Raw genomic sequence first — 27,961 nt, 5'->3', positions numbered from 1 at the left:
TTTTGACAATGTCGAATCCTGGTTCTGTTCTTAAGTATAAGGTTTAACTTTAATCCTTCCATCTTCTGGTAACGAATTCTGCTAATAAAAGACGTTAGCAAACCCTCCATATTCGGCTTGCCATGAATTCTTGTGGTTATAGTCGCTCCTTCAAATCATCTATTCTCTCTCTGTCATATGCTAGATCATCCTCACTTTCTCGGCTTACCTACTGGTGCCTCCATTTCTGAGCACAAGAATAAAACTCTCAGCATTATATATTTCTCTAAACTTTATCTTCCAGCAATCTGAAGATGGCGTTGCAATAAAATCCCCTTGAAAATCATCACATCGCCCCATAGACTCCTGAGATAAGAATCTCGAACTTGTCATAACCACAAGGAGACCAGTTCTAGAAATTTAAAAATATAAACACACTTACCTCCATCTTGCAGTACCTTGGCGAGGAAGAAGAGGAGGAAACGATTAATGGAGTCAGAACTTCAGATGCAATGCTGATAGTTTGAGAGGCAACGACCCTGCATGTCCTAGAGGATTTTACAAGAATACAATCAACCATGGATAACTGCAATCCTCGTATGTCTTCTCCTTTATCGAGAAATCGGAGCCGAAGGAGCCCCTCGCCAACGCCATTTTTTCTATACAAAAGCGGGAGCAAGTCGAGGAGCGAGTCCAATTATCGCTACACTTCACCTCTTTTCAGAGAGCCAAACAGGAGAAGCACTACGCCTATCACGTTTTCAAATTCAAGAGGGGTGATGAAACCTCCGGCAGTTCAGAAGAACCTCGAATGCACCCTGGAGGAGTTGTGTTATGGATGCACCAAGAAGATCAAGGTTACGAGAGATGTCCTCACAAGAACAGGGTACGTTTCGAAAAATTCATTTGTTACAAAAGAATTCAAAGTTTTGTTATAGAATTAAAATAAAAATTTCATACTAAACATGAGAATTGATTAAAAAAAAAAAAAAAAGAAAAAGAAAAACATCAATAGAATAAAATTTTTGTAAAATTGTTGGTTCTAAATAAGAAAAGTATGAAATAATTGAGAATGTTTTTTTATGGGAAAAGTATAAAGAAAGTACATGATTTCATTGATTTCTTATTTTATAATTTTTTATTTTTAAGTTTAATGGTTCAATTTTTATCAAAAGTATATTTCAATGTAATCGCACTGTAAACCATTAATAAATAGTAATAATTTAAGATGACTGTTGTATATTGAACCACATATACTAAGTGAAAATAAAAAAAAAATTGTATGTTAAGTTTTATATACAATTATATTATATTTTCTGATGAAAATTGTAGTGTCGTACCACTTTGATATAAATTTAACTTAGAAACCACATAGCACTTTTTTTTAACTTTGCCTTTTCTTTTAATATCAAGCCATGTGTTTTTGGGGTTTTGACAGGAAAACAATCCAAGAAGAGGAAATACTGATGATAGAAGTGAAGCCAGGATGGAAAAAAAGAACAAAGATCACATTTGAAGGAATGGGAAACGAGAGACCTGGAACTTGCCCAGCTGACATAACTTTTGTTATTGCTGAGAAAAAGCATCCTCTATTTCGGAGAGAAGGAGATGACTTGAAGATAATAATAGAAATCCCCTTATTCAAAGCTCTCACAGGCTGTGAAATTTCAATCCCTTTGCTGGGTGGTGAGAACATGCCTTTGATGATTGATGATATTATTTACCCTGGATATGAGAAGATCATCCAAGGAGAAGGTATGCCAATTACAAAACAGCACGGAAAGAGAGGAAATTTAAAAGTCACCTTCCTTGTTGATTTCCCAACAGAACTAACAGATGAACAGCGATCTGATATTCTTAGTATTTTAGAGGATTCTTCTTGAATCCTTTTTTCAGTTTTCTGAAGGAATTTCCTCTGTTTTGTGCTTGCAATTCTCTTTTCATAGCACTTAAAGCACTCAAATACAGAACATTACTGCATAATTAGAAGCATAATTCCCAAGGTATTATCAGAATGAATCACAAAATGCTCCTTCTTTGGATTTCTCTTCCATGTTGGGCAATGGGGAATCCAATTTCAAAGCTAAAACAAAATAACATAGGTCTATATAATCTCAAATTTCTACACAGAACCAGCACTCACAAAGATATCAAATACTTGCGCCACATTCCACTCCATTGCCCTTGTTGCAGCTGATCAATCTTTGATCCGATGTAAATTGTACAAGAAATATAATTTACACACATTGATTATCTTAAACTTAAATAAAGGACAAGTACATATTCTTCTCAAACCTTACCCCAGCCAAGCACTGCTCGGATAATGTTCCGTTTACCACTAACTATTAAAGCCTTCATTATTCTTAGCTTCCCAGGGGTATATGGCGGATACCTTATAGCTACATCACCAGCAAAGCCTCGATATAAGACTGCTTTCTTATGGCTAAAAGCATCAAAAGAAAACTTTCCATGGTATGCACCCATTCCACTCTCCCCAACACCTCCAAATGGTAGGGTATGAACTGCAAGCTGCATCAAGTACATATTATGTTCAGATATTAACCAGTATTAAAATTTGTGGTATTAAATCTGCAAATTACAAGGACACATTGCACGTATGTATTGGACTATAAAAGCATGATAGATGGAGCTTGGGAAAAAACCTAAATGAATGTCCATGTTAGCCCAACATGAATAAGTACATAAATCTGCAATAAAACCTTCAACCATTACAACTTTCAATAAGTAAGGGGCAATATGCTATACAATGCTGACTCAGGTTATCAGGCAACTAGCAATTGCATGTGGAAATGTTTAGAATATTTCATCTCCTGCCTTTAATTTGTAGGAATAAGGCATCTGTTTGAGTACAAGAAATCTAGCTGCTTGTCGATTAGAATAAGAATCATGTATTGCTTACCACCACTATCAATGCAAAATGAATGCTATGTTATTCCAGGGTAATTTACTATTTACTCCATGTTCCGTTATTAACACTTCAATCCATGTTTCCATAACTATTATTAACACTTCGTCCTATGTATTTTGGGAAGTAGATAATTTAGTCCCTCGCTTTTGCTTCTGTTATACACTTTACTCCTGCCCATTTTGGCTATTAGTATTTTGGGAAATAAACGATTTAGTTCCTCAAGGTAATCACTATTTAATCTATGGATATTGCAATTATTTACAATTCCATTTCTCAGTTTTGAGATTATTTACAGTCTCAATCTTTTTTCTCTAGATAGTAAATGCTAAAATAGATGGAAGTACCTAAGTGTGTGAGGAAGCAAAACTAATAGACTGAATAATCTATTCTCCAAAATATAATAACCAAAGCGTTAATTATAATATAACATGTGAACTAAATAATAAATTACCCTAATTTTTCAAAATTTACTTTTTGGATAGTAACTATTTTCCTTCTCAAAGGCATCTACTACTCTCACTGACACTTACTGCTCTTGCATTCATGTGATTCTAGTCAGTTTTTTTACACTGACATTGTTTTTCCACAACGAGTAAAATGTATTGTAGGCTTCCACCAGCATAGTTTTATCTTCCCAAAGAACTCCCAAACTAAGAACAAGTTTCCGCACAAATTATTCACCGAACCCCAATCAAACCATTGAATGCACTTGAATAATGACTCAACAGCCAAAATGAGAACGTGTACGCAAAATTTATATCATGGTAATATGTATTATCTCAACTTTGTGTAAGCCACAACCATGTAATGTGCATATATAAATTATGAATGTTATACATGCATGCATATGTGTGCAGCTAGCTGCTACAAGATCAAGAACGAATAATTACATGCACTGTAGTGTCATTGATGACTATACCCCCGGCAGAGACGGACATCACAAAATGTTCCTTGAGTTTCTTGTTATTGGTGAATAAATAAGCTGCAAGTGGCTTTGATCCTGCGTTTATCAAATCAAAACTCTCTTCGATTTTGTTGACCTGTTCCAAACCAAAAGAAAAATAAATAAATAAATAAAAAATCATAACTATACGTTGTCATATATACGAAATCAGTGAAAGGCCATGGAACAAATTTCTATGAAAAAAATAATCACTGCTTGCCAGAAAAATAGCAGCAGAAAATTCCTGAAATGAAATGATACTTCTATTTTTAGGATTTTGTAAGTACCATTATTTTGGCATCACTTGTGCCTGATGTGAAGAGAACCTACTGCACCAAAGTTCCAGGAGTTTTGGTTTAAATGCTCCCTCTATCCCACAAAAATAAGCTTTTTTCCCCTTTTCATTCACCCCAAATTATAAATCACTTTCTTTTTGAGACAGTAATTTATTGATTAGCTTTCTAATATAAAATTTATTGCTTTATATATATTAAATATATTTTTTTAATCCATGTGAAAATAACTATAGGTCTATCTTTGTAGAATGGAGCAAGTATCATTTTCTCTATAATTGCAACCCAACAAAGAACACAGACACAGAAAGTTAACTGAAGTGGATGTATTGGTTGTTACCAAGATAATAGGAAGCAAGGGACCAAATATCTCCTCATTCATTATCAAAGAGTCCAGTGGGACATCCAGCAAGATGGTGGGAGCAATTTTCCTGCCATTGAGAGAAAGAAGCATTTATAGATGAGAAGAACATTGCATCCAGCAAAACCATGAACCGAGAAATGTCCAGATACTCCATAGAACTTACAGGTTTTCTTTGTCTCTTTCACCTCCGTAGACAATCTTACCAGAAACCTTATCCTCATCCAGGAGCTTAGTCAATCGAGCAAAATGGTTGGAATTCACAATTCGGGACAAGCCTTTTGATTCCAACGGATTCTTCCCATAAAACCTCTCCAATTCTATTTTAAGGGTATCCACCTGGATGAGAAAAGGAATTAAATATAAACTAATTGAACATAAACTTGGGAGAAAATGAAAAGCAAAAAAATTGGAATGATATTTTAATGGCAATCCACTTTACGAGTTTTGAAGCATAATCCTTTGTTGTTATAATGTAATCAGGAGAAATGCATGCTTGTCCATTGTTACATCCCCACTTTCCTGCAATTATCCGCCTAGTTGCAACCTTGGAGATAAAGATTAAAAATGTCTCAGAAACACATGAAAATTAGTTATGGTGCCATAATTAAAAGAACATAACAAGATGCTGATTATTGATCAAAGCACATGCATGCATGGAACAAAGAGAAGATCTCTTGCCTGTATATTGATGCCTGCATCAATGACAACAGGAGATTTTCCCCCAAGCTCCAAAAGAACTGGTGTCAAGTGCTTTGCAGCAGCAGTCATCACGATACGTGCCACTCTGCCATTGCCTGCAAGTCAAGTAAAATTTGTTCAATTGTTCACTGAATGAAGGCTGAAGTAAGAAAACCATCAGACAAGTTCAATATCATGGTCTTAAATAACGACTACTATGCAAGCAACAGCCATTATATTTAGGTTTTCTCAAAAGCCATTACCTTTACCACTACTATTTAAAGGCAGGAAATTAGCCGCTAATGCAATGGCCATTACGTAAGGGTAACAACTATTATTTACTTCTAAGTAAATGTAACCGCGGTCAAGTCAATAATGCAAATAAAAGGCAAGTGAGGGCAGCAATGTTTTTCACGTTTTTCTACTTTGTTTTCCATGGTTTGCATGTTCAGTTACTCCGATCATTCTCTCAAATTCCACTCAAACTGCTTAAACCTCACTTACTTAAGCTAAGATTATGATCATTATCAATACCTTTTTTGGGTATAGTATAACATTTTACGACATCTAATTTTGCGTATTTCAAGCTTTGCCTTTGGATAGTCGCCCCCATCTCTCCAATCTCATTTCTTCTTCTTTTTTTTTCCCATTGTTTTACTTCATTTATTTTTGTGTTTTTTTTTATTATTTATTTTAAGTAACATCATTTGTTAATGTGCTTCTGGTGCTGGTGGTCCTCTTCAAGTGGTTACCTAACGCAGTCAAGTCATGGATTATATTCCCAACCACAACTTTAACAGCTCCGGCTATGAGCTTAATAGCCGACTGCATCATTATCAGATAATACTCGTTTAAATTCATGGACCTGACCAACAAAAAATATTGATAAGAGCATGCGCCGTGGAGCAGGTAGCAAGAAAGGGCCGAGTGCAGAAGAGAAAGTCAAGGATATGTGGAAAGTATTTTCTAGAAGATCAAAAATGGAATTGCATGAGCTGGCAGGAATTCCATTACACCAGAATGCAGAAAACCTGGGAAGAAGGCACCTCAACTTCTTATATATATATATATATAACTGAGAAGGGTAGGGGACCATGAGAAAAACCTGTAATTACTTTTTGTTTATTAGGAAGCAGAGTATTTTCTCTGCTGGGGAGAAAGTATATTTCTCTTGACCTTGTTGAGCAATTGTCATCAGTAATACAAGGTTCCCTTCACTGGTGCTTTCTCTTAAGTGTTTTTGATTGTTTGTGTGTTTGACATTCCTTACTCTATCAAACAACAAGTCATGAATTTTATCACCAAATACATGTAAGGAGCAGAATTTTGTCCAAGTAGCTTTCTTTGAAGGCGAGTTGGCCCTTGACTTACCACCATGGCCAACTCACCCTCACGTGGGTAACATTTTTTCTCTGCCCTCTGGTATGGAAATATTTTTCTCAAATTCACCTATTTAGAAAAAAAAAAAGCTCTTGAATGTTATTATCTATAAAATAATAATTCAACGACTTTGAATTATATCACAATGGTAAGATAAATAAATTAACGAGTAAGAACCTGTATAAAATAATAAACTAATGAGTAAGAACCTGTATAAAATATTTTGTCCCACTTTTGCTCCAGCAAGGCCGAAGTTTCAGCAACAGACCCCTCAATAACCCTTATGGAAGAGTTATCCAAATATTTCATAACTAATTTTGCAAGCAATGAGGATGTGGCTGGAGCAATTTCTGATGGTTTTAAGACCATAGCATTACCAGCTGCAATAGCTCCAACAAGAGGATCAAGCGACAACACTACAAAAGCGACAATGAGATTTCAGTATTATAACTTTTAATAAAATATATATATCTATAAGAATGGAGGAAATAACATATAGAAAATAGTCACAGGATATCAACGTACAAAAAGGATAATTCCATGCAGAAATTATCAATACAACACCTAAAGGTTCTGACAAAATTCCAGCCGATGCAGGAAAAACGGCCAATGGGGTATTTGCCTACAATAAAACCAGAATTTAATTGAAGCCTGCAATGACCGTAAGGATGATAACATAATGACAGTATTCACAGTGGGAAACTATTTAAAGAGGATATGGATGATGGGGAACCGAGAAAAGCTCTACCTTTTCTGGCACAATCCAATGTTTCAGTTCCTTAAGCGCCACTCTGCATGAGTTCTTCAGCATTGCTATCTGCACAACAAATTTATAAAAACATACACAGACGCAAGCACACAAGAATGCATGCACACTACACGACATCAGTTAAGTTTGCTCACCAAAGAATTATATCAGAAAACAAGAATGGCTATCCTACCAATATATACCATGAGTGCTTGAACGCCAGCTTACATGTTATCAAATACTCCAGTTGAGAATGTTCAGTAAGTTTTGCAATCTCAATTGGTAACAGTGGACCCTAGGACCGAGCTCAAAATTTAATTGCGATTGCAACTGTATAAACTAAAAGAAACAACATTGAATTGCACAAGGTGTCAATACATCAGAAAATCTAAGAGAACTTGTAAATAGCAAACCAAGTGCAAGCCTCTACAATTAACAAATGCAAACCACAAACATCTGGTTGAGACATTCGTTCAATTTTCAAAGATGTAACAACTGACTCTATGTTCATGATGAATATGGTAGGTGTTAAAACTAAATTCTTCGCCAATTCAAAGAAATCAACGATTTCCTCTGTTTTTTCTCCCACTGTAACCCCTTATTTTTCATAATTATTTTTTTTTTTTACAATTTTGAATATCTGGAATCCCCATGTTTCCATAAGGGCTTTCCTTTAAGGTCATTCTACTAACTAGCATTACTATTTAAAAATATATTACTTTCCCATCACCAAAAAAAGAAAAAAGAAAGACATTCTCTTTCCTAGTTACTAGCTCCAAAATTATGCATTGACCAGCTACAAATAAGTCTCAATAACTTCCACAGCAAATTTCAATTTCAAGTTTGTTAGCATGTTCATGATAAGAAAAAGAGTTACAAAGGATATTCATCTAATTAGAGAATTGTAACCCAGTTAAATAGGAGATTAAAATAGTAATAGTAAAAAGGAGAGGGAAAGAGTTTCAGATCCTTCCTTAATAGTAAACACGATTGGCCTTGTTCATGCAATCTGACAAATTAACTTTACAATTAATGATCAGTATTTTACTACAGCAAATATAAATTCCCATTTGAAATTAAATTATAAAATGATTTCCAAACCAAAGATTGGAATAGTAGGAGAGTGACCTATCATATTCATGCAAAATTGAAGTTTCCTACGGGAAAATTCTTTGCTCATGTATTTTCCACACATACCCCACGCATTGACATTGGCTATGGCAATAAACTAAAACGCCAGGGACCTGCATGTCAACTATTTGGCCACATGTACCAAGAATCACTGAGGCAGAAGCGAAGCCTATTCCTGGACAAGTTAATAAATGCCAGTATTGTTTCTCCCAACCCTCTGCAAGTGAAGACTTGAGACGACCAAGCACCCGTAGAACACAATTTTAATTATTCCTCAACAGTACCACGTCAGAACACATTAATATTCACATGAAATTGAACAAAAAGATGATCAAAATGTTATCCAATTCAAAAGTAAACGTATTAAATCAAACTAAAAGAATGTAAAGGAATTATGTCATAACCAAGCAGAGGCGACAGGATTGGAAATCCAACCAAACCAGGCAGCCGAAGATTTTCATTAATTGTTAAGCTACAAAGAGTCAATTTCCAGTACTCAAATTAAACACCAAAAGAAATTAAAAAAAAAAGGTTAAATTCTTTACATCAATCATCTTGGTCACTGAAATACAATCATATTTCACTCCTGACAGCTATTGACCAACAAAAACAACTACACAGCATAGCTAGAAGAAGAAGGAGAATTTCAAAACGTATATTAAAAAGAAGAAAACAAAAATCTACGTATATATGCAGTATCGGTGAGATAGTGACCTCATAAACGATGGATTCGAATTCAGGCTTGGAAAGATCCTGGCGAAGCGCGTCGGCGATCTCTTTTTCATTCTCGTCACACAATTTTACCAGACATTTCAACTGAGTGACTCTCCATTCATAGCTCCGAGTCTTACCCGAAGCACAAGTGTCTCTCAGCTCCTTCACCAAAGCACTTGCTGCTTCCATATCGAACACAGTCTTCTCCTCCTCGCTCCCAGCCATTTCACTACCTCAAATTCGATAAAAACGACTGTAACCGTATACTGTAGATATATACAGAGAGAGGGAGAGCGAGAGATATTGAGAAAATGGTGTTTTTGTTGCTGGCGTACGTTCGATTAGATGGCTGGACGTTTTGTAGTGTAGTGGCCTTTTAGCATTGGATAAAAGGAGCTGTTTGGATAGAAATGGATTAGAGTGATTAGATAGGATGGATTTGAAGGGAAGGGAAATGGCAGAATTGAGAAAAACGCTATAGACGTTAGAGAAAGAAAGGGAAAGGAACTGAGAGGTGGGCAGTGTCGTCCTCACATATGTAACGACGTACAGCCGTGCAACGGTGCAACGCTACAATCAGCGACGCCAGGTGTAACCTGTTTTGCACTTTCGTGCTTTTGACGTCTCCGAGACATAGCAAAGCTTTTTCACGCGATGCTGATGCTAATACAAACGACAGCTATTGGAGTAGTCAACTCCAGTTCTCCTTTTCGGATACTTGGATAATGTTTGCCTTGCTATAAAAATAATTTATAATCTTTTTTGGCAATGATTATTTTAAAATAAAAAATTAAGATATTTTTTATAAAAACATACAAGATTTTAATTTTTCTTAAATAAGTTTTTTTTAATATTAATACAACACCACAATTATTTAAAATAGAAAGTGGATTGTCCACAAAATTATATAGTAAAAATCTAATAAATTAATATACAGTCTTATTTATAAAAAGGAAGATCTGGGTGTTTCAAGTTAGTTATAAAAAGGAAGTCTCCGAAGATACTTCAAAAATTGGGACAGAGGTAATCTAGATGCAGTCCGAAGGGAAGGACAGGTTCGAGAAAAAGGAGCTATCAGACGATATTCCAAAGGACTCTGGCTGGAAGCTGAAATGGATTGCTCAAAGGTGCCAGGAAGGACGAGAAGGAGATAAAAAGATGAGCCAAAAGCCGAAGAAGTAAGTATATGAGGGAGACTACAAAAGTTACTTAGTCTCCCAATGAAGGAATGACAGAGGTAAGTATAAGAATTATAACCTACTGAATGACTCACAGACAGATATTTTGGTATAGATCAGGAAAAATAACAAGGAAGTTAGATGGCCTCCTAAACTCAATCCTAAAAAAGCTAAAAGGCGATATAAGACCAAGTATCATCATTTTTATGAAGACTACGGACATACAACGAAGGAGTGTCGGCAGCTGAAAGACGGGATCGAGAGATTAATAAGAAATGGCACACTTTGGAAGTTCATCAGAAAGAGTAGAAAAAATAGGAGGTCTGAGCTCGAGATAACAATTCCAGAAACCACCCCTGACAGTGAACCTGTGGGGATTATTCATGAAATTGTAGGAGGACCGAGTGTTAATAGGGATAGCAATAAGGAGAGTGTCACAGATGTTCAGCTTTTGGATCAAACTCCGAGTTTTGAAATTGATCAAGTCAGATGACCGAGCCTTTTATTTTATTCTTAGAAAAATGTTTGTGATTTATGGAAATATTATAAAATTAGGATGCATTCTTCAAGTTTCTTTTTTGATAGAAAAAATAGAAACGTTGGATGGATGAAAGTGTGGAGATAAAAACAATTGCCACAAGACGAGTTCTGCTAGGCTATCCGAGTGTTAGTCCCACTAAAAGGCCACAAAGCCATTCGAGCGTTAGTCCCGCATAATAAGGCATCTCATTTGCAGGTCACAAGGCAACTTTAATCAGGCTGTAATCCAAGCGTTGGATCATGAAAACATAAACAAATTCACAAAAGGCTATAAGGTCATCCGGGCATTAGTCCCGCATAATAAGATATCTCATGCTAGGCCATAAGGCAACTTCAGTCAGGCCATAATCCGGGCATTGAAACGTGAAAACATAAACAAATTCATAAAAGGCTACAAGAATGTTCGGGTGTTAGTCCTACTTAACAAGACATCTCATATTAAGCCAAAGACAACTTCGACCAGGTCATAATCTGGGCATTGGACCGCGAAAACAAAAATAAACACATAAAAGACCATAAGGCAATCGCCAGACCATTCGAGCGTTAGACCTACTAAAACAAAGGTCATAAGGCAATTGTCAAGCCATCTGAGCATTGGACCACTAAACAAAGGTTTCAAGGCCATAAGTCAGGAATCCACTAGGTTCCATTAAAATAAAGTCATAAGTCGAGAATCTGTCAGGCTAGAAGACCGAGTATTAGACCCACTAATCAACGCATCTCATGACAGGCCATAAGATAAGTTATACCAGGCTGACCACTGTGTGCTAGCCCCACTTCACAAAAAGATTCTAAGACATTTCATGCTAGACCACAAGGCGAAAATGCACCAAGCCGACCGACCGGGTGTTAGCCCCACTTCACAAGATATTTCTAAAGGTATTTCATATCCAAGCCAAAAGGTGGGAATACACCAGGTCGACTGAAAGCCCGTTAGGATTGAAAAAAGCCAAGGAGCTCACACAGGCTAGAGAATACTCAGGGTCGGGCTAGAAAAACGCACAGAAGCCTGTTAAGGCTAGAAAAGGCCAAGAAGCTCTTAAGGGTTAGAAAAATGGTTGAAAGCTTGTCAAGGCTGTAAAATATCCCGAAGCTCGATAGGGCTGGAAAAGGTTAAAGAGCTCGCAAGGATTAGAAAATGTCAGGAAGCTCATTAGGGCTTAAAAATGTGTGAAAGCTCTCGTCAGGGCTAAAAAAATGCATGGAAGCCCGTTAAGACTGGAAAAGGCCAAAGAGCTCCCAAGGCCTAAAAAAATGCCCGGAAGTTTGTCAAGGCTGAAAAATGCGTAAAAGCTCATCAGGGCTGAAAAAATGAGCAGAAGCTAGAGCGAAAGGAGCTCGCAAGGGCTAGAAAATGCTCAGAAACTCATCAAGACGAAAAAAATACCCGGAAGCTCGGTAGGACTAGAAAAGGGCAAGGAGCTCGCAAGGACTAGAAAATGATTAGAAGCTCATCAGAACATAAAAATACGTGAAAGCTTGTCAGGGCTAGAAAAATATCCGAAAGCTCAAGCGAAAGGAGCTCGCAAGGGCTAGAAAATATTTGGAAGCCCATCAGGGTTGTAAAATGTACGGAAGCCTGCTAGGGCTGGAAAAGGCCAAGGAGCTTGCAAGGGCTGGAAAATGTCTGGAAGTCCGTTAAGGCCAAAGAATGCCCGAAAGATCGATAGGGCTGAAAAATGCCCGAATGATCCCCAAGGCTGGGTGGTGCTAGAGAGAGCCTAGAAACTCGTCAATGCATTACTATATCACTTGGATCAATTTTTCCTAGACAAGATCTTGGATTTGATTGGTCGACAGGGCAAGTAAGAAGAAAGTAAGGACATCATATGCTCAGCCCGGACAAACAAGTCACATGCTCCAGATTATGAAGACAAATGTCACATTCGAATCTAAAGAATCGAAAACCAGCAGGAGGACCTCTAATGTTATATAATAATCACTCAAAATAAGCAGTAAACTGTCACCATAAGACAGTGTCATATGGCAAGAATTTGATAAACCAATGCATGATCCCACCTGTAGAAAGGAAGATCCGGGCACTTCAAGTCGGTTTCAGGACAGATCGACCTCAGGTTGAACAGACTTGCCCTCTCAACTTCAGGCGAGACTCCATAAAAAAGTTATTGTTAACAGCTACAATCCAGCAAATCCTCTTCACTCCTATGATCATGGGATTCCCGATCAATTAGTCGATAAAAATTCCTTACCAACGAGTTGGCTACATTATTGTCAAATTATCAAGAAAATGTTATATTTATCCTCACTTTTTTACAGTGTATATGGGAAACGATTACAGAAATAAAGATACGTAATTTTTTTGCGCAAATACTCTCAAGTTCTTCAATCACTATTTTCTCCAGTTTACTGATTTGAATATTGAAGTGACTGTCGTGAGCACACACCACCTCGCTTCCTCTACGTTATAGGATTAACCAATCACAACAGAGTTCCATTCAAGCCGCATCATCATTTTGGTTTCAGCAACATTTAATATAAAAAGAATTAAATTTTTTATTTTAAATAAAATAAATTATTAAAAAATAAATCAATTAAATTGTACGAAAACCTTAATTTAAAAGAGAGAATATGTTTTAGACTTATAATATTATATTTGAATGAGAGGGAAATAAAAGGACTTTTATGTGGTTGTTGTACCTCCTCTTCCTTTTCTCTATTTTTCAGTCCTCCCTTTCTCTATTTTTCAGCTTTCCCCTCTGCCCAACCGGCCTTTAGTTTCTGTGAACAGGGCAGAGGAGACTGTTTGCTCTCTTCACCCTAAATGGAATGTGCATAAATAATGACAATTTTATTTTGCGGTTTCCATTTAATTATTTAATATTTTAATTTTAATTTGATTCAATTTTTGCGCATTGGTTCCGTTTGGATTTTTATTTTTGAAACAACTTTATTTTAAAAAATCATATCTAAATTATCATTTTATAAAACTTTTAAACTCAAAACAATACCCGCAACCAATTTTGGAAATGATATCACCAGTCCTAATTGCTATAAATTTACTTTTCTTGCCAAATTGCTATAAATTTACTTTTCTTGCCAAATTTTCTAAATCCAATACTCCTATTGGCCTCCACAATAGTCGATTGGTTTTAACTTTCTATTTTTCATTCGATCAAGGATAACTTTAAAGATGACTTCCTTTGGACTTGCGAGAGCTCAAAATTAAAGGGTAACACACTCTCCCACTCAATCTCACGTTGCCTTCATCGCGCATCCAAGACAACTTTGCACCTTCAATCTCCATGGTCTTCTCTTCCATAGTGGTAAAAGGATCGAATCCACAGTGAATTAATACTTATCTATTTTCCTTATCAAGACCAAGTAAAGAAACTGAAAGTAAAATAAAATGGAGGTTTTGAGATTGATGAATTGAAGTAGAATTGAAAGCTCTAAAGGAAAGCAAATAATCAAAGTAAAGAATATTCAAATATGAGAAAAGCTCTAGTTGAAGAATTGGATCCACTTCAGTTGTTGGGATTGATCATTGACACAAAGATTCCTTTATTTGATTCAATAAATTAGTTATGGAGGTGGAAGACGCTTCTCACCACCGTATCCCTCCTTAAGCATAAATCAATTAGGAAACGTCATCTAATTAATTACTAATTAACAAGTTGCCAAGGAACGTCTTTGGACCTTTGGCATCTAACAACTGTTAATTGCATTAAGAAATAGAGAGACCTAATTCTAGCTACCCAAACGTATAGTGATATTGCTAAATCATGCAATTTCCTTAGTTTTTACACCAAGAGTTACTTGTGTTTGAATAATCCAAGCAATTACGGACTTAAAACTATCCAAACTAACAAATTATTACTTTGCAATCAAGAATCAATGGGCCCTATTGATCTAAATAACAAAACAACAATGGAATTAAGCATGAAATTGCATAAATATTGATAAACAAAGGATAAACATAATATGTTCATATCTCCCAATCCATAAAACAACCAAAGTTTCACCTAATCTTCAACTAGAAAAAAGAGGTTTCAGCTGTTAGTGTATATGCCCTAAGCCATTATCTTGGACCTTTTTGTATGTCATTTTGGTTATTAATAAAAGAGATTTTTATCATTATTATTTGTTTGCATGTTACATAATAATGATTATCATCCCTGGTTACTTATTATTATGTTGATAATAATAAAATATAATTGGTATGATTATTGATTGATAATCATGAGATGATTATGTATATGTTGATATAATTCAATAATCATAAATACTTGTTAGAGAACAAAGTATTGAATGGACCCGCATTGAGATCACTATATGGGTCATTGTCATAAGTGAATCTCAAAGTAGTTATGTCTTAATCCTTTGACTTGAGATTGTCATAGTTTCCAACGTAAGGACTATTATGTTTTGACATAACCAAACGATGTCTTTAATTGGACAATCATAAAAGTTATGATTGAGCATAATAGAAATTATGTAGAAGATAATGAACAATCAAGATAGGATTTGTCCCTCTCTATGAGAGAGATATCTTCTGGGCCCCTCGATAAGTGAGACTGAGAAATGCATGGCCGTGCTCAAATGAATTGATAGTGTGATCAATATCATTTGAATTTATCAGTCTACTTAGAGATCGAGAAATCATAAGTTTGAACATTATAAGTTTGACATTGACCATGACTTATGTTCAAACTAGATATCGTGTGACAAAGGGATTAATTCATGTTCTATTTATTAGGCTTTATTGGACTATTGATCCTCATATTAGTTGGGTAGTCATAATGTCTTGCTAGAGGCCACTTATAACTTATGGGTCTTGTGGGACTGGGCCTATTGCCAATTAATGTGAGCCTATTGGGTCACACACAAAAGAACGTTGTTGATGTGCTATGTCATATTAATGGGCTAAAAGCCCAAAGCCCATTAATATAATTAATAATAATAATAAAGTGCTATTATTATTAATTATTTATTATTATGAGATAATAATATTTAAAAGATCTGCAGTCTATCTGTAAGTGTTGTAGATAAAGGACTCTATCACATAAGATATTTGAGTATCTGCGAGATTGTGATAGTGGATTCTGAGCACAACTCTTTTAGGAAAAGAGTTGGTGGAAAACAAAAGACTGAAATATATAAATACTCCTACTACGAATTATGGGGGTTGACGACGATGTTTTGAAAAAAAAAACTCAGTCTAATAGCTGCAGATTGTGGAGCACATAATCTATCCATCTTTGAGAGAGCTAGCACTCTAGAAGAATAGAAGACGTTCGTGTGGATACCATAGAGGGTGTTCGTTTGAAAAAGCAGCACCATCAGTCCAACATTGTATCTTCTCAACGAGATTAACAGGTTAGTCTCATATCCATCTTTAGAATTAAACGAAGCACTCGGATTCTGGAAAAGGAAATCAGAGAAATTTTATTTTTTCGCTGCGCCTTTGGGTTGCAATAATCTCGGGATTTCCTAACATCAGCCACTCATGACTGAAACAAAACACAAAATAAAAGAAAGAGAAGAAGAAGAGGAACCGTCGGCTTAACTTTAGAGAGGCGTGCAGCTTGCAATCCGAAGCTTGGAGAAAAAGGGATGGCGTGCAGCTCCTTGTGATCTTTTATAGTTGAAAGTGTTGCCCTAGGTTTCCTTGTGATGGCTTTTGAATTTTGAATTTTAAATGTCCTCTTTTGAATTTTGAATTTTGAATTCTTGGGAGGCAAGTGCATCTTCTTGAGATTTTGCTTCTTGAATAAGCTAAATTGAATGTTGAGGTGTCTTCACATTTTTAATAAGGGAAAGACTTCTTGAAGATTTAAAATTTGAATTTCAAATTACTTTGTTGTCTGCACTTTCTTTATTTATCTTCACTTTAGTTGTAACTTGGTTTGGGCAAACCATGCTTGTTCTCCTTTATCCTCTTTTAGGCAGTTTTAAGAGCATTTTCATCAAATTACCTCTTTACTCCGTTTTCTACAAAATAAGATTAAAACCATAGAATTAGGCAGAAAATGTGTAAATTAACATTAATAACAACATGATAAATGGATCTAAATTTGGTCTGATTAGTAGAATTGCTTCTTAAATTCACTAGCCAACTTATCCATGGTGGCATTGAGGACACCTTGCACTTTATCACGAAACTCATCCATCCCATTGTTGAGCTCCTCCACGAGGCGAGTGTCTGCCAGGATCATGACTGGGTATTAGTCCTATTAATGTAATTATCCAAGTTATTTAAGTTTTATTTGAAGATTGATCTGTGAAAATAACTGGAGAGAGTTTTGGTTATATTTATTCTTGGTCAAGTAATGACTCTACAAATACTTGGTAAAGATAAAGACAAGATGGAAGAAAAACTTTTTCATTAAAAAGAAATATTACTAGGCAGGAGGGACATCATCAGTCGCATGCTCCCGAGCTTTTATTACAGTATCAGCTATAGTTATTACATTCTCATCGGAAGTCGGGTTAGAGGGATTCCCTTTAGCTGGGCTCTCTTCATCCTACCCATCCTTATCTTCCTCCTCCTCATCTGGGAAGATGTCGTCAATCCAGGAGAAGTCTTCCGCAGGAAATCGCCTGGTAAGCTCCTTCTTTGTAGAGTCTTGACCTTGGACAAATATCTCCCTGCCCCGGGCCACCATCTCCTGAATCTCAGCCTCTAGTTCAGCTACCCTGTCTGTAGTGGCCCAGTTTTCTTGAGCTTGAGACTGCATCACCTGGACTTACCGTTGAAGATCGACCACTTGATCCTCAGCAGTCTTGGCACGAGCCTCAACTGTGGCTTTTGCAGCGTGAGCCTCATCAAGGTCTACCTGGAGTTTATCTCCAGACTCTAAGGTCTTTTTCATCATACTCTCTACCTCCGTGGCCCGAACCTTTAGTCTCAAGCACTCCTCTTAGAGGTGGTTTTTGTCCATCTCCTGTGCCCCAAACTCTTGCCTCAAAGCCTTGTCCCTTTCCTTGGCCATGTATGCGCACAAGGCACTCTCCATTGCAGAGTGGATGATGTTGTCGTAGAGATCATCTGTCTCAATCGTGTTCAAGTGATGATGATATCCAAGCCTTAGGGCATTCTTAATTATGAGGATTGACAGTCGGGGTTCCTTCAGAAGCAAGGTTGTCCAAGTTAGTGCCATCGCTAGGTTTTGAATGCCCCGAGGCCATATGGCCTTAGTTCCAGCCTCTTCTTGCAAGGGCTTAATTTGGATAGGGGCTAGAGAAGGAGTTCCCCTTGAAAAAACTCGGGTTGAGTGGGGGGCTGGTTCCTCAGTTGCAGGTGGAGGGGGAGGAGGAAGCCTAATGATCTCCTCTACTCGGCGAGCCCGTATAGGAGGTGGGCCAGATGTTCTAGCAACAGCTTTGCTTTTACAAGCAGCACGTACCGCTTCAGCGAACTTGTTCTTCCCTTTACTAGCCATACTTGCATAGAGCAAAGTGAGTAAGTAAGATAGTTTAAAGGATAACAAAATTGGAAAGGAAAAATACCCTGCTTGGTAGTGTAGGGAGCACTTTCCTGAGGGTTTTCAAGATTGGGCAATTGAGGGGCTCGAGCTTGTTCTGCCTGGTATTGACTTTGCCAAGACAAAATGGTGTTCCTCACCGCCACGTTGATGTCTACCCTCTAGGTCGAGGCCATCCTCTGGAGAAAGTCCAAAGCCTCTTCCTCGTCCCGCCGTGGCTGGACCCCATCCTTCCTGAGCTTCACATGTAGACTCTCGCCAGTCTGGAGCCGCCTAAAACCCCCGGATACCCTGTGGCACAAAATAAAGAACTTGTTTTTTCAATGTTTCAAGGACGAGTGTATCCGACCAAAAAGAGTCTGGCGCTTTTTCCTGCTGAAGAACAAGAATTCTTCATTCTTTCGGGTACCTTATTGGTACAATTGGGAGAAGAGCGCAACACTTGGTTCAATATTGTTATTGAAATAGAGGAAGTAAAAAGCTACCAGAATCCTCTAACTATTGGGATGCAGTTGGGCAACTGTAAACTTATGAAAATAGAGGCTTCAATGAAAAATGGGTCTATCGAAAATTGAAGACTTGCCTTCAGTTGCTCTTCATAAACCATAATGGTATCCTCCACAAGGATTTGGTCGTCCACACAAATGCGCGGGTTTAGAGCATGAACTAGAAAAGTTCTTGGGAAATCTGGTAATGATAATATAGGCGATCTACATCCTTTTCTATTAACACAGATGAAATATGGTTCACAAGAGACTGTCGTTATCGTGAATTGCCCTTAGCAGAACGATAGAAGCAGGTGTGTGGATGGGGCTATCGGAAGAGGAATCTAAAGTGGAGCTTCCGCCAGAAAAGGATGACAATAGATGTTCATCTTAGGAAGTGTCGAAAAGAAATAGAAATTACCTTAAGAGAATGCAAGAGTAGGAGACTAGGTGATCGAGTCTTTTTCAAAGAACAAAGAGTAGTTGAGAGTAAAAGTGGTAATCCGAGAAGAAGAATGGTTTTTATACAGGTTGTTTCGGCGGCTTGTGTAAATACGGCTCAAGAAGCAAGACAATCATCATTTATGTCCAGAAACAGGTGAAGAGACGTGGGTATGAAGAGTCAATCCGAGCATGCCGCGTGTCTAAGATCATGAAGATAAGTTTAATTTTCGAATTTGAAGAGTTGAATATTAGTGGGAGGACCTCTGATACGACATAACAATCGTCCAAAGTAAACTATAAGTTGTCATCATAGAACAGTTTACGTAGTCTGATAAGCTGACATGTAGTTGAAGACCAGAACACTGTAACATTCGGTACTCCGCCAAGACTCTCTCCCTTCTGAGCTGGTCAAAACCTTTATGGAACAAAGTTACTATTAGAGGATATAATCTAGCAGATCCTCATCATGCCTATAATCACAGGATCTCTTATCTACTAGCCGATACCAATGGGATTTTCAGGAGATTCGATAATTAACTCTATCTTTTTATAGTATAAAAGTAAATATGTACAGAGATCAAAGTATGCATCCTTACACACTCATTCATTCTAAACTCAAAATAATTTATTACACTCGCCTTCTCTAATAGTTTACTGACTTGAACGTCATAATGGCTGCCTATATATGCCAAATTACCTCATTCTTTTTCCTTTACAGATTGACACAGTTCAGAATATTTTCATCACTTTAATTATTATCATTAAAATTTTATTTTATTTTTTAGTGATAGTCGAGAATAATTTTATTCAGCATTTTATTTATAAATTTATATTGAAAATTAATAAATAATTTTTTAAATAAATTTAAATGTTATCTAATAAATTAAATTAAATTTTTTATTTTTTTATTTTTTTATGGGTTTTCTTAAAATAATTAGTAAGAATTTATTACAATAATAAAATATTAAATTTTAATATTTATCAAATTAATATATTATATAAAAATAATAAAAAAATAATATTTTTAATGAGGAATTGATACAAAAGTGAATAGTACGTAAAGAATATTTATAATATTAAAAAGTGAGATAAATTTCTTGTATTATTAATTTTAAATTTTATTATAATAATAAATTTTAATTTTAATAATATTTAATTATTAGATAATATTTTTAATTTAAAAAATATATAATTTATTTTACCTCTCAATTAATTTTAATAAATTTGAATAAAATTCATAAACATTAGAATCATAATTTACTCTTTATTAAAAATAAATTACAATATTATCTAATTTACTAAATATAATAATAAAATTTTAAATAATTTTAATAATAAATTTATTTATTTATTAAAAATAACATTAAAATATTAAATAATTAAAATTAATATATCACATAACAGGTTTAAATTTTAAAATTTTTATTATTATTTATACTTAAATTCTTTCAATTATTTTTTATTATAATTTAAAATTTAATATATATATATTTTTTTTTTTGAAATAGGGGTAGAGAGTCGAACCTTAGATCTCAAGGTACTGCTAGGATGCACTTTCCACCAGGTTAAGTTTTGGAGTGCAAATTTAATATATATATATATATATATATATATATATATTCACGAGTATAAAAACGTTCAGTAGGTTGGTTGAAATTAGTGATATTAAATATTTATATTAAAATTTATACATTATTAATTAAACTGTGTTGATCAAAAATAAATCTTACTACTAATTTGTATATCATGCTAAACATAAAATGGACTTCTATACAGTGAAATGGCCCTTTAAATTATTTGTACAAGACTACTACTTATGTAGAAGGATTTTAATTAGTATTAGAAAACAACTGAATCAAGTTTTTGTTTTTGTTTTGCATAAAAGATTTTCTGGACTAGTTAAGCGCATGTTAAGCAAGGAAGAGCAGAGAATAAACTTGGCGGCAAAGTTAGTTAAATGGTTACACTAGTTTGCCACGTGTCCTGAGCTGGTTCGTTTACCTCAAGGATTAGTTAAGCTTATTGTGTGTTCCATATATAAGTGGTGCAATTGAAAATGTAATTTTTTTTATTTTTCTAAATGAAATTCAATGTTTCCATGATTGTTCATAGTAATTGAAAAAATAAAGTACAACATGGGAGACTATAAAACAATTCACATAGTTTCAAACCAATTCACATTGTTTCAAAACAATTGCTTATGGCCATACCACTTCTAAAGAAAAAGTAATTTTATACAATATATTTTTAATGAGTTGTGTAATAATTAACTAATAAATAAATTATAAAGAAAAAAGTTTGGAAGAAATCCAATTCATCAGGAAAAAAAAAATAACAAACTCAAAGGCATTCAATTTTTGACACAAAACAGGAGAAAGGAAAAAACAAGAAAAAAGATGCCATTTGGAAGATAGAGGCAGCAGAAACAGGAAATGTATAACCCCAACCCAATTCCCAAACAAGCAAACACACAAAAGCAACAACGCGAGCGCGTGCCGCTGCTCGGGGGGAGGGCCACTAATCCGAAACAAGAGGGAAAAAATAAAAGTGCAATCGCAAATCACAAATGGCACGCTGCCCGTCACACTTGACGCTTACGCCATCGCCAACAATGGCTTCGCTCGCTGGCGCTGCCTCTTCTCGTCTCTTCCCCTCCACTTATAGAGCTCGAATCTCCCTTTCCTCACCTGCATCTTCTTCCTCGCTCTCTCCTCTATCTCTCTCCTCTTCTTCTTCTTATTCATTTGCTCCTCTCAAATGTCTTCTAACTTCTCCTCTCGCACCTCATTTCTTCTTAAATCAGGTCCCAGCCTCTGTCTGTTTATTTTTACATGTTATGCTTGGTTTTAGTTGAGGTTGTTTATCCGGTGGTTTTTTGGTTTGTTGTGAAGTGTAGAGGGCATCGTCAATGAGCACGGTGGCTGCAGCGTCGGATCTTGCTCAGCTGAAGAGTGCGAGAGAGGATATCAAAGAGCTTCTCAAGTCTAAGTTTTGCCATCCTATTCTGGTATTTTCTTTTGTAACTATGTGTATAGGTATGCTCTTAAATTCTACGTTTTTCCTTCTTGTGTTTGTAGAATAGCTAATGATTTGATCTGCTTGTTGAATGTGCCTCTTATAATCTTGTTGATAATTATGTTACTTTATGTCAGTTAAAATTGCAATTTTACTTGCGATGATTGGAAAGTGAAGTTTTCCTTGTATTGATAATGCAAATGTAGGTGAAGTTATGTATAGTTGGCTCATTTGTAGTTTGTTACCTCAGTCCGCTGATATCAATACTATTTTCTTTTTACAATTATAGGTTCGACTGGGATGGCATGATGCTGGTACATATAACAAGAACATAGAGGAGTGGCCAAAGAGAGGCGGAGCCAATGGAAGTCTCAGATTTGAAATTGAGTTGAAACATGGAGCCAATGCAGGTCATTTCTTTTTACCATTATGCATAAGTCGGTTTAGTTTATAAGGCTTGTTTGTAATGAACTAGCATTTCAGGCTTGGTGAACGCATTGAACCTTCTTCAGCCTATTAAAGACAAGTACTCTGGTGTGACATATGCAGATTTATTCCAGTTGGCCAGTGCTACTGCTATAGAGGTCTTTATTTTGCTTAATATGGAACTGTTACGATGTTTCACTCAGATTTTCAAAATAATGTATTGATTTTACACTTGCAATTTTAGGAAGCTGGTGGCCCCAAAATCCCCATGAAGTATGGAAGGGTGGATGTTTCAGCTCCTGAAGAGTGTCCTGAGGAGGGGAGGCTTCCTAGTGAGTGAATTAATTTTGCATTGTTGTGTTACTCGTGTAACAAAAAAATCATGTTGCCTTCTTTATAAGATGCAGAAACTTGTAAAATCTGGCTGGTGCACTTGATGACCTAAATAAAATATCTAGCTATCTATAAATATGGCGAGAGAGAGAGAGAGAGAGAGAGAAAGAGTTGAGAGGCAGATATTTGCATTCTGTGATTGAAATGCTTGAACTCCAGCAAATATATGATTGGACTATTTTAACTGTCTATATATATGGATTATGGGGAGAAGAGAGAGAGAGAGAGAGAGAGAGAGAGAGAGAGAGCAAGCCAGAGAGAAAGTTGGGGGGGCGGGGGGGGGGGGGGGGGAAGCAGGAAGAGTCAGAGGAAGATATCTCCGTTCTATGACTGAAATGCCTAAACTCCAGCAAATACTTGATTGGACTATTTTAGCATGTGTTCTGCTTTCTGTTTTGGAGTTCTGGATGGTCCCTTGTATCTCTAAGAAGCGTCTTTGATATATTTGTAAATAATCAAAGGCATTAGATGCCGATTTTTCTTTAGAAATATTAAGCCAATTTGGTAATCGAAGAATTAAAATAAGAGTTATGCCATCTTATTAGCAGCCAGTCATTTCTCAGTTAAGTATGCTTTTTGTGTACTAATATTAGGTTGTGCTATTTTTATTTGTTTATTTTTGTATCTGTAGCTCCTTTTTCACTTATTGTAGGATAAACATTTGCACTCATGCACCCACTGCATTGCTTAGTAGATTTCTCAAGAGTTTTTGAATTTCATCATGAAAATTGCATAGTTGAAACTTGAAATAAACAAATTTTAGTCTATTGGATCTCATGATCTTTTTCAGATTAGTACGGTTTTGCTTTTTGCTAGTTTCCTCTTGTTTATCAGAGGCTGCCTGTGGATAACTCCTGTTTCAAACTTGTGACTGATTTTGAAATATTATTATAATGCTCAGGTGCTGGGCCCCCTAACCCTGCAGATCATTTGCAAGAAATTTTCTACAGAATGGGCTTAAATGACCAGGTAACCTTAATTGCACACACACTTTACTACTGACGCTATTTTGATAAGCATCTGCTGCTTATTGAACTCTTTTATTTTTAGGAAATAGTTGCATTATCTGGTGCGCATACGCTGGGAAGGTCCAGACCTGATCGCAGTGGTTGGGGAAAACCAGAGACAAAGTATACGGTACTGAGCCACAATCTGCTGATCATTTTGATAGTTATAAAATATAATCTTAGCTGATAGACTTCTTCAAAATTTGGACTTTGTTGAAGAATGGATTTCGTCTGTCCATTATGCATAACAAAATTGATGTAAAAAATCTTCAACCTAGGATTGGAGTATTTGCAAATGGTTAGTAATCAATATGCAACTTTTATGTTTTATTTATCATATGATATACAAAATATTCTCTTAGCAGCTATTAGAGCTAATCACTTCTTCTCTTCCTTTGTCTCTCAATGACGGATGCGTACTAGCATGCTTTTGCACACTCTTCTTTTTGGCTCACTAGAACCATAAAAATTGTCTTCTTTGTTTTATTGTACGACTGATTGTTGGGTAAAGTGAGCAACACTACCTCCAAAAATTTAGAAAGCGTAACTTCTTAAGGATTTAGGTGGTCAAAACTTTACTATTGGATTGACTTCCATGCCTTGAGAAGTCCAAGAATTGGTGTATGTCAAACTATTGGTGTATGTTAAACTATCTGGCTTCTGCAATTCTTCTAATACATAACTGGTTGTAATTATCATAAGAAAAAAGTGAATTGCAAATTTACATGCTAAAATTCTTTTACCACTTCAATTACCTGTTACACATGCGCACACACTTGCTGCCCTTCTATACTCTAGATTCAAGTGTTTCTGTGTATGATCTGTAGCATCTCTGTCTGTTGACATTTATGTGCATGGACAATTATATGTCTATATTTCAGTTTGCTTTTGCGATTCCTATCAAGGCCCTTTTGTTTCTTGCTGTGGAATGTATCAAGTATAGCATGAAAAATGAATAACTAGTAATAAATTTCAATGTTAGCAACAAGAGTAAGAGATTCACATTTCATTTCTTGCATGACAGAAAAATGGACCGGGAGCTCCAGGAGGACAATCCTGGACAGCAGAATGGCTGAAGTTTGATAATTCCTACTTCAGGGTTTGAATTCAGAGCTCACATTTTATATTGTAAGAAGAAATTTATGAGAAGTGATGGTAAGATTCTTGTGTCTTGAATTTAATTTTTCCATACAGGATATCAAAGAAAGAAAGGATGAAGATCTACTTGTGTTGCCAACTGATGCTGTTCTCTTTGAAGATCCTTCTTTCAAGGTCAATTAAATATGTGTGCAAGGAAGATGACTGAGAGATGTAGAACAAGGTTGTAGCTAATCAATTGAAAATTTGCAGGTATATGCTGAGAAATATGCTGATGATCAGGAAGCATTCTTCAAAGATTACGCTGCAGCCCATGCCAAGCTCAGCAACCTTGGTGCCAAATTTGATCCTCCCCAGGTCTGTTATACATATCATGACTTGTGTTTTGATGCTAGATTTTTTTTTTGGAACTCTATAGTTCAGACTGACTTTATCTTCTGATGATTAATGCCATTGCCTTGGAAATTTTTGGAGGGTCCTGGAGAACCGCAACTATAAAAAACACCAATTCTTGTACTTAAAAAATTGTGAGATTATTATGGCTGATTCGAATAATTCTCAGGCTGTGTAGCCTTTGATTGATGACATAGTACCTGTCAGTGTATACCTTGCTATTCTTTCTATGTTGGTTTTGGCCTAACAGGTCCTTACTACATATAGCTTAGGTTTGTACACATGCCCAAACCTATTATATTTTGGCTTTCCTTTTATTTCACTTATTGGAAACTCCATTAGCATATTGAGTTGTCAAAGATTGTAGATTGGGGAAAAGTGGGTTACTTGAATTAACAATTTTTGTATCTGAATTTGATAATCAGGGTATTTTGTTAGATGGAGTTGCAGGAGAGAAATTTGTGGCAGCGAACTACTCAACTGGAAAGGTTGTTAGCTATAAGCTGTTTCATTTTTTTTCTCATTAATTATCAGAATTCCTTACTTTTCTTGGTTGCATGAAAATGTTTATTGATGAAATTACATTTTAACAAAAATTGTTCATTTTTCCACTTTTCATGATTTGCTGCAGGATTAATAAACAAGCATCTTGTTTTCTAGTGCCCTATCTTTAATAATATAGGATGAAGCTATATGCAAAACCTATTTATTAACATCTAAACCTTGGAATTCTAACTGAAGGAGAAAGGGAAAAAAATTCAATAAGTATTGCCTGTTTGAATTGCAGAGAGAACTGTCAGAGGCTATGAAGCAGAAGATCCGGGCAGAGTATGAAGCGGTTGGTGGAAGCCCAGATAAGCCTTTAAAGTCTAACTATTTTCTAAATATCATGATAGTGATTGCTGTTTTGGCATTATTGACATCCCTTCTTGGAAATTAAGTTTCTATTTTCTTGGAAGATCATCAAGAAATAGCAGTGTTTTTTAATGTATATGTTAAAATATGGTGAGCAAATAGTAACACCAATGCATGTGAATGAGTGGAAGGTCTCATTCAAATTTAGAAAGCAACAGCAGCCATCTTAATCGTCTATAGAATCAATCCATTGGTATCTGGGCTCATATAGCAACTGCTATGCATTAATTTCATGATCTTGAATTAACCTAATGCTGTTGATCTATGCTAAATTACATGGACAATATAGCCGCTTCTCAAAGTAGGTTTGCAGGCTAACTAAATCTTTTTGTACTGTCCATTGATTGAAATATTCCATTTTGAAACTTCCTGTGTATTCTGGGAAGTTGTACCGTTAATGAAACCTTTGGGTCAACAACATCATGATTGCTTCTTTTTTTTTTCTTTGTTAAGTTTGATTTCTTTCCATTTCTTGTTGCCTGTTCGAAAAAAGTTTTGTTGCCTATCCTGGAGGGTTAAACTACTCAAACAGTACAGCTCACGGTGAACCTATGAGCCAAAATGATACAGCTTTGAGTCCCACTCCTAAAATTTTATTTGATGTTATGAAATTGTCGCATGTCTTAATTGTTCCTATTGATATGATCTGAATGTGTCGAAGGAAGAAATATTACTTTGTTGATGGACAACCCAATTCTGTAATTTTCATTTCCATTTAGCATTCAGCACGTAATACCTATGCACTCCATTAGGTGTTGGAGTGCATTAATATGTTCATATGAGTAGCGTGGTCATAGTAAGTTAACTCCCGATGGCATTGTGACCGCAAAATTTTTCTTATTTTCTAGCATAAGCATCAAGTATATGTAGGACATGTGCTGGGCGGGATTAGTTTTAGCAGAGTTTTGGAGTCTATCTTCCAGTTAAAAAAATTTGGGGCATTAAAAAAATTAGTCAACAATAAATATTTTCCAGGAAAAAAAATCATTTAAAAAAAAGCCATTTTCTATATTTTAAAAATTTTATAAAAATCTCTATGGGTCAATATATTTTATTTTTTAAATTAAAATTAGATAATAAAAAATAAATATATTATTGAAAAATATTTTATTTTTCGTATAAATTATTTTAAAAAAACAGAGTCTAAGTTGGAAAGAGATTTTTAAACCTAGGTTGGTAACCATCGACAAATATTATTTCTTTTGACAATTAAACATAGATTGATTAAGAAAAAAAATTCTATAACTGTGCACATAGATGTTGCATGAAGGATGATTAATTCAATCCTTCAACGTACTTTTCCCTTAAGCTGCTTCTTGGCACGATTTCTTTCACCTTCTATTATCTTCAAATGACAATTACTTGCATTCCTCAAAAACAAGTCCGCTGGATCAATGACTTATTTCTTTCCAAACGCAACAGCATTTTCAATCTTGTTGAAAACAGAAGCAAGGATGTATTTA

General features: G+C 35.6%; 3 protein-coding genes across 7 annotated transcripts; 2 read left to right on the top strand and 1 right to left on the bottom strand.

The window, feature by feature from the left end:
* Positions 1–246: 246 nt before the first annotated feature.
* On the top strand, positions 247–2,001 carry LOC110606055 (dnaJ homolog subfamily B member 13). The gene is made up of 2 exons (XM_021744792.2): positions 247–865; positions 1,418–2,001. Exons 1-2 carry the CDS (start codon positions 558–560, stop codon positions 1,860–1,862), a joined length of 753 nt encoding a protein of 250 aa, XP_021600484.1. The 5' UTR covers positions 247–557; the 3' UTR covers positions 1,863–2,001.
* On the bottom strand, positions 1,988–9,860 carry LOC110606016 (aldehyde dehydrogenase family 3 member H1). Of its 4 annotated transcripts, none has more exons than XM_021744731.2 (10): positions 9,160–9,860; positions 7,315–7,383; positions 7,092–7,188; positions 6,776–6,982; positions 5,187–5,302; positions 4,948–5,052; positions 4,672–4,844; positions 4,485–4,575; positions 3,799–3,948; positions 1,988–2,508 (listed from the first exon to the last, which is right to left on the bottom strand). In XM_021744731.2, the coding sequence occupies exons 1-10, from the start codon at positions 9,382–9,384 to the stop codon at positions 2,269–2,271; spliced, it is 1,473 nt and encodes a 490-aa protein (XP_021600423.1). In that variant the 5' UTR covers positions 9,385–9,860; the 3' UTR covers positions 1,988–2,268. The 4 variants fall into 4 exon arrangements, with proteins under 4 accessions (XP_021600423.1, XP_021600431.1, XP_043808689.1 ...); XM_021744739.2 differs by having other exon boundaries at positions 7,131–7,188; XM_043952754.1 differs by having other exon boundaries at positions 7,543–9,302.
* An 11,930-nt stretch (positions 9,861–21,790) lies between these two features.
* LOC110606939 (probable L-ascorbate peroxidase 6, chloroplastic/mitochondrial) lies at positions 21,791–26,704 on the top strand. 2 transcript variants are annotated; one of them, XM_043952679.1, is made up of 12 exons: positions 21,791–22,054; positions 22,148–22,258; positions 22,556–22,676; positions 22,750–22,850; positions 22,937–23,024; positions 23,987–24,054; positions 24,136–24,222; positions 25,117–25,191; positions 25,287–25,364; positions 25,443–25,547; positions 26,009–26,071; positions 26,215–26,347. In XM_043952679.1, the coding sequence occupies exons 1-12, from the start codon at positions 21,818–21,820 to the stop codon at positions 26,218–26,220; spliced, it is 1,140 nt and encodes a 379-aa protein (XP_043808614.1). In that variant the 5' UTR covers positions 21,791–21,817; the 3' UTR covers positions 26,221–26,347. The 2 variants fall into 2 exon arrangements, with proteins under 2 accessions (XP_043808614.1, XP_043808610.1); XM_043952675.1 differs by lacking the exon at positions 26,215–26,347 and adding an exon at positions 26,371–26,704 and having other exon boundaries at positions 21,792–22,054.
* The last annotated feature ends 1,257 nt before the right edge of the window (positions 26,705–27,961 follow it).

This window comes from Manihot esculenta, chromosome 2 (genome assembly GCF_001659605.2).
Source record: "Manihot esculenta cultivar AM560-2 chromosome 2, M.esculenta_v8, whole genome shotgun sequence".
In the NCBI taxonomy this organism is placed as follows: Eukaryota; Viridiplantae; Streptophyta; class Magnoliopsida; order Malpighiales; family Euphorbiaceae; genus Manihot; species Manihot esculenta.
This window is presented reverse-complemented; position numbering and strand designations above follow the sequence as displayed.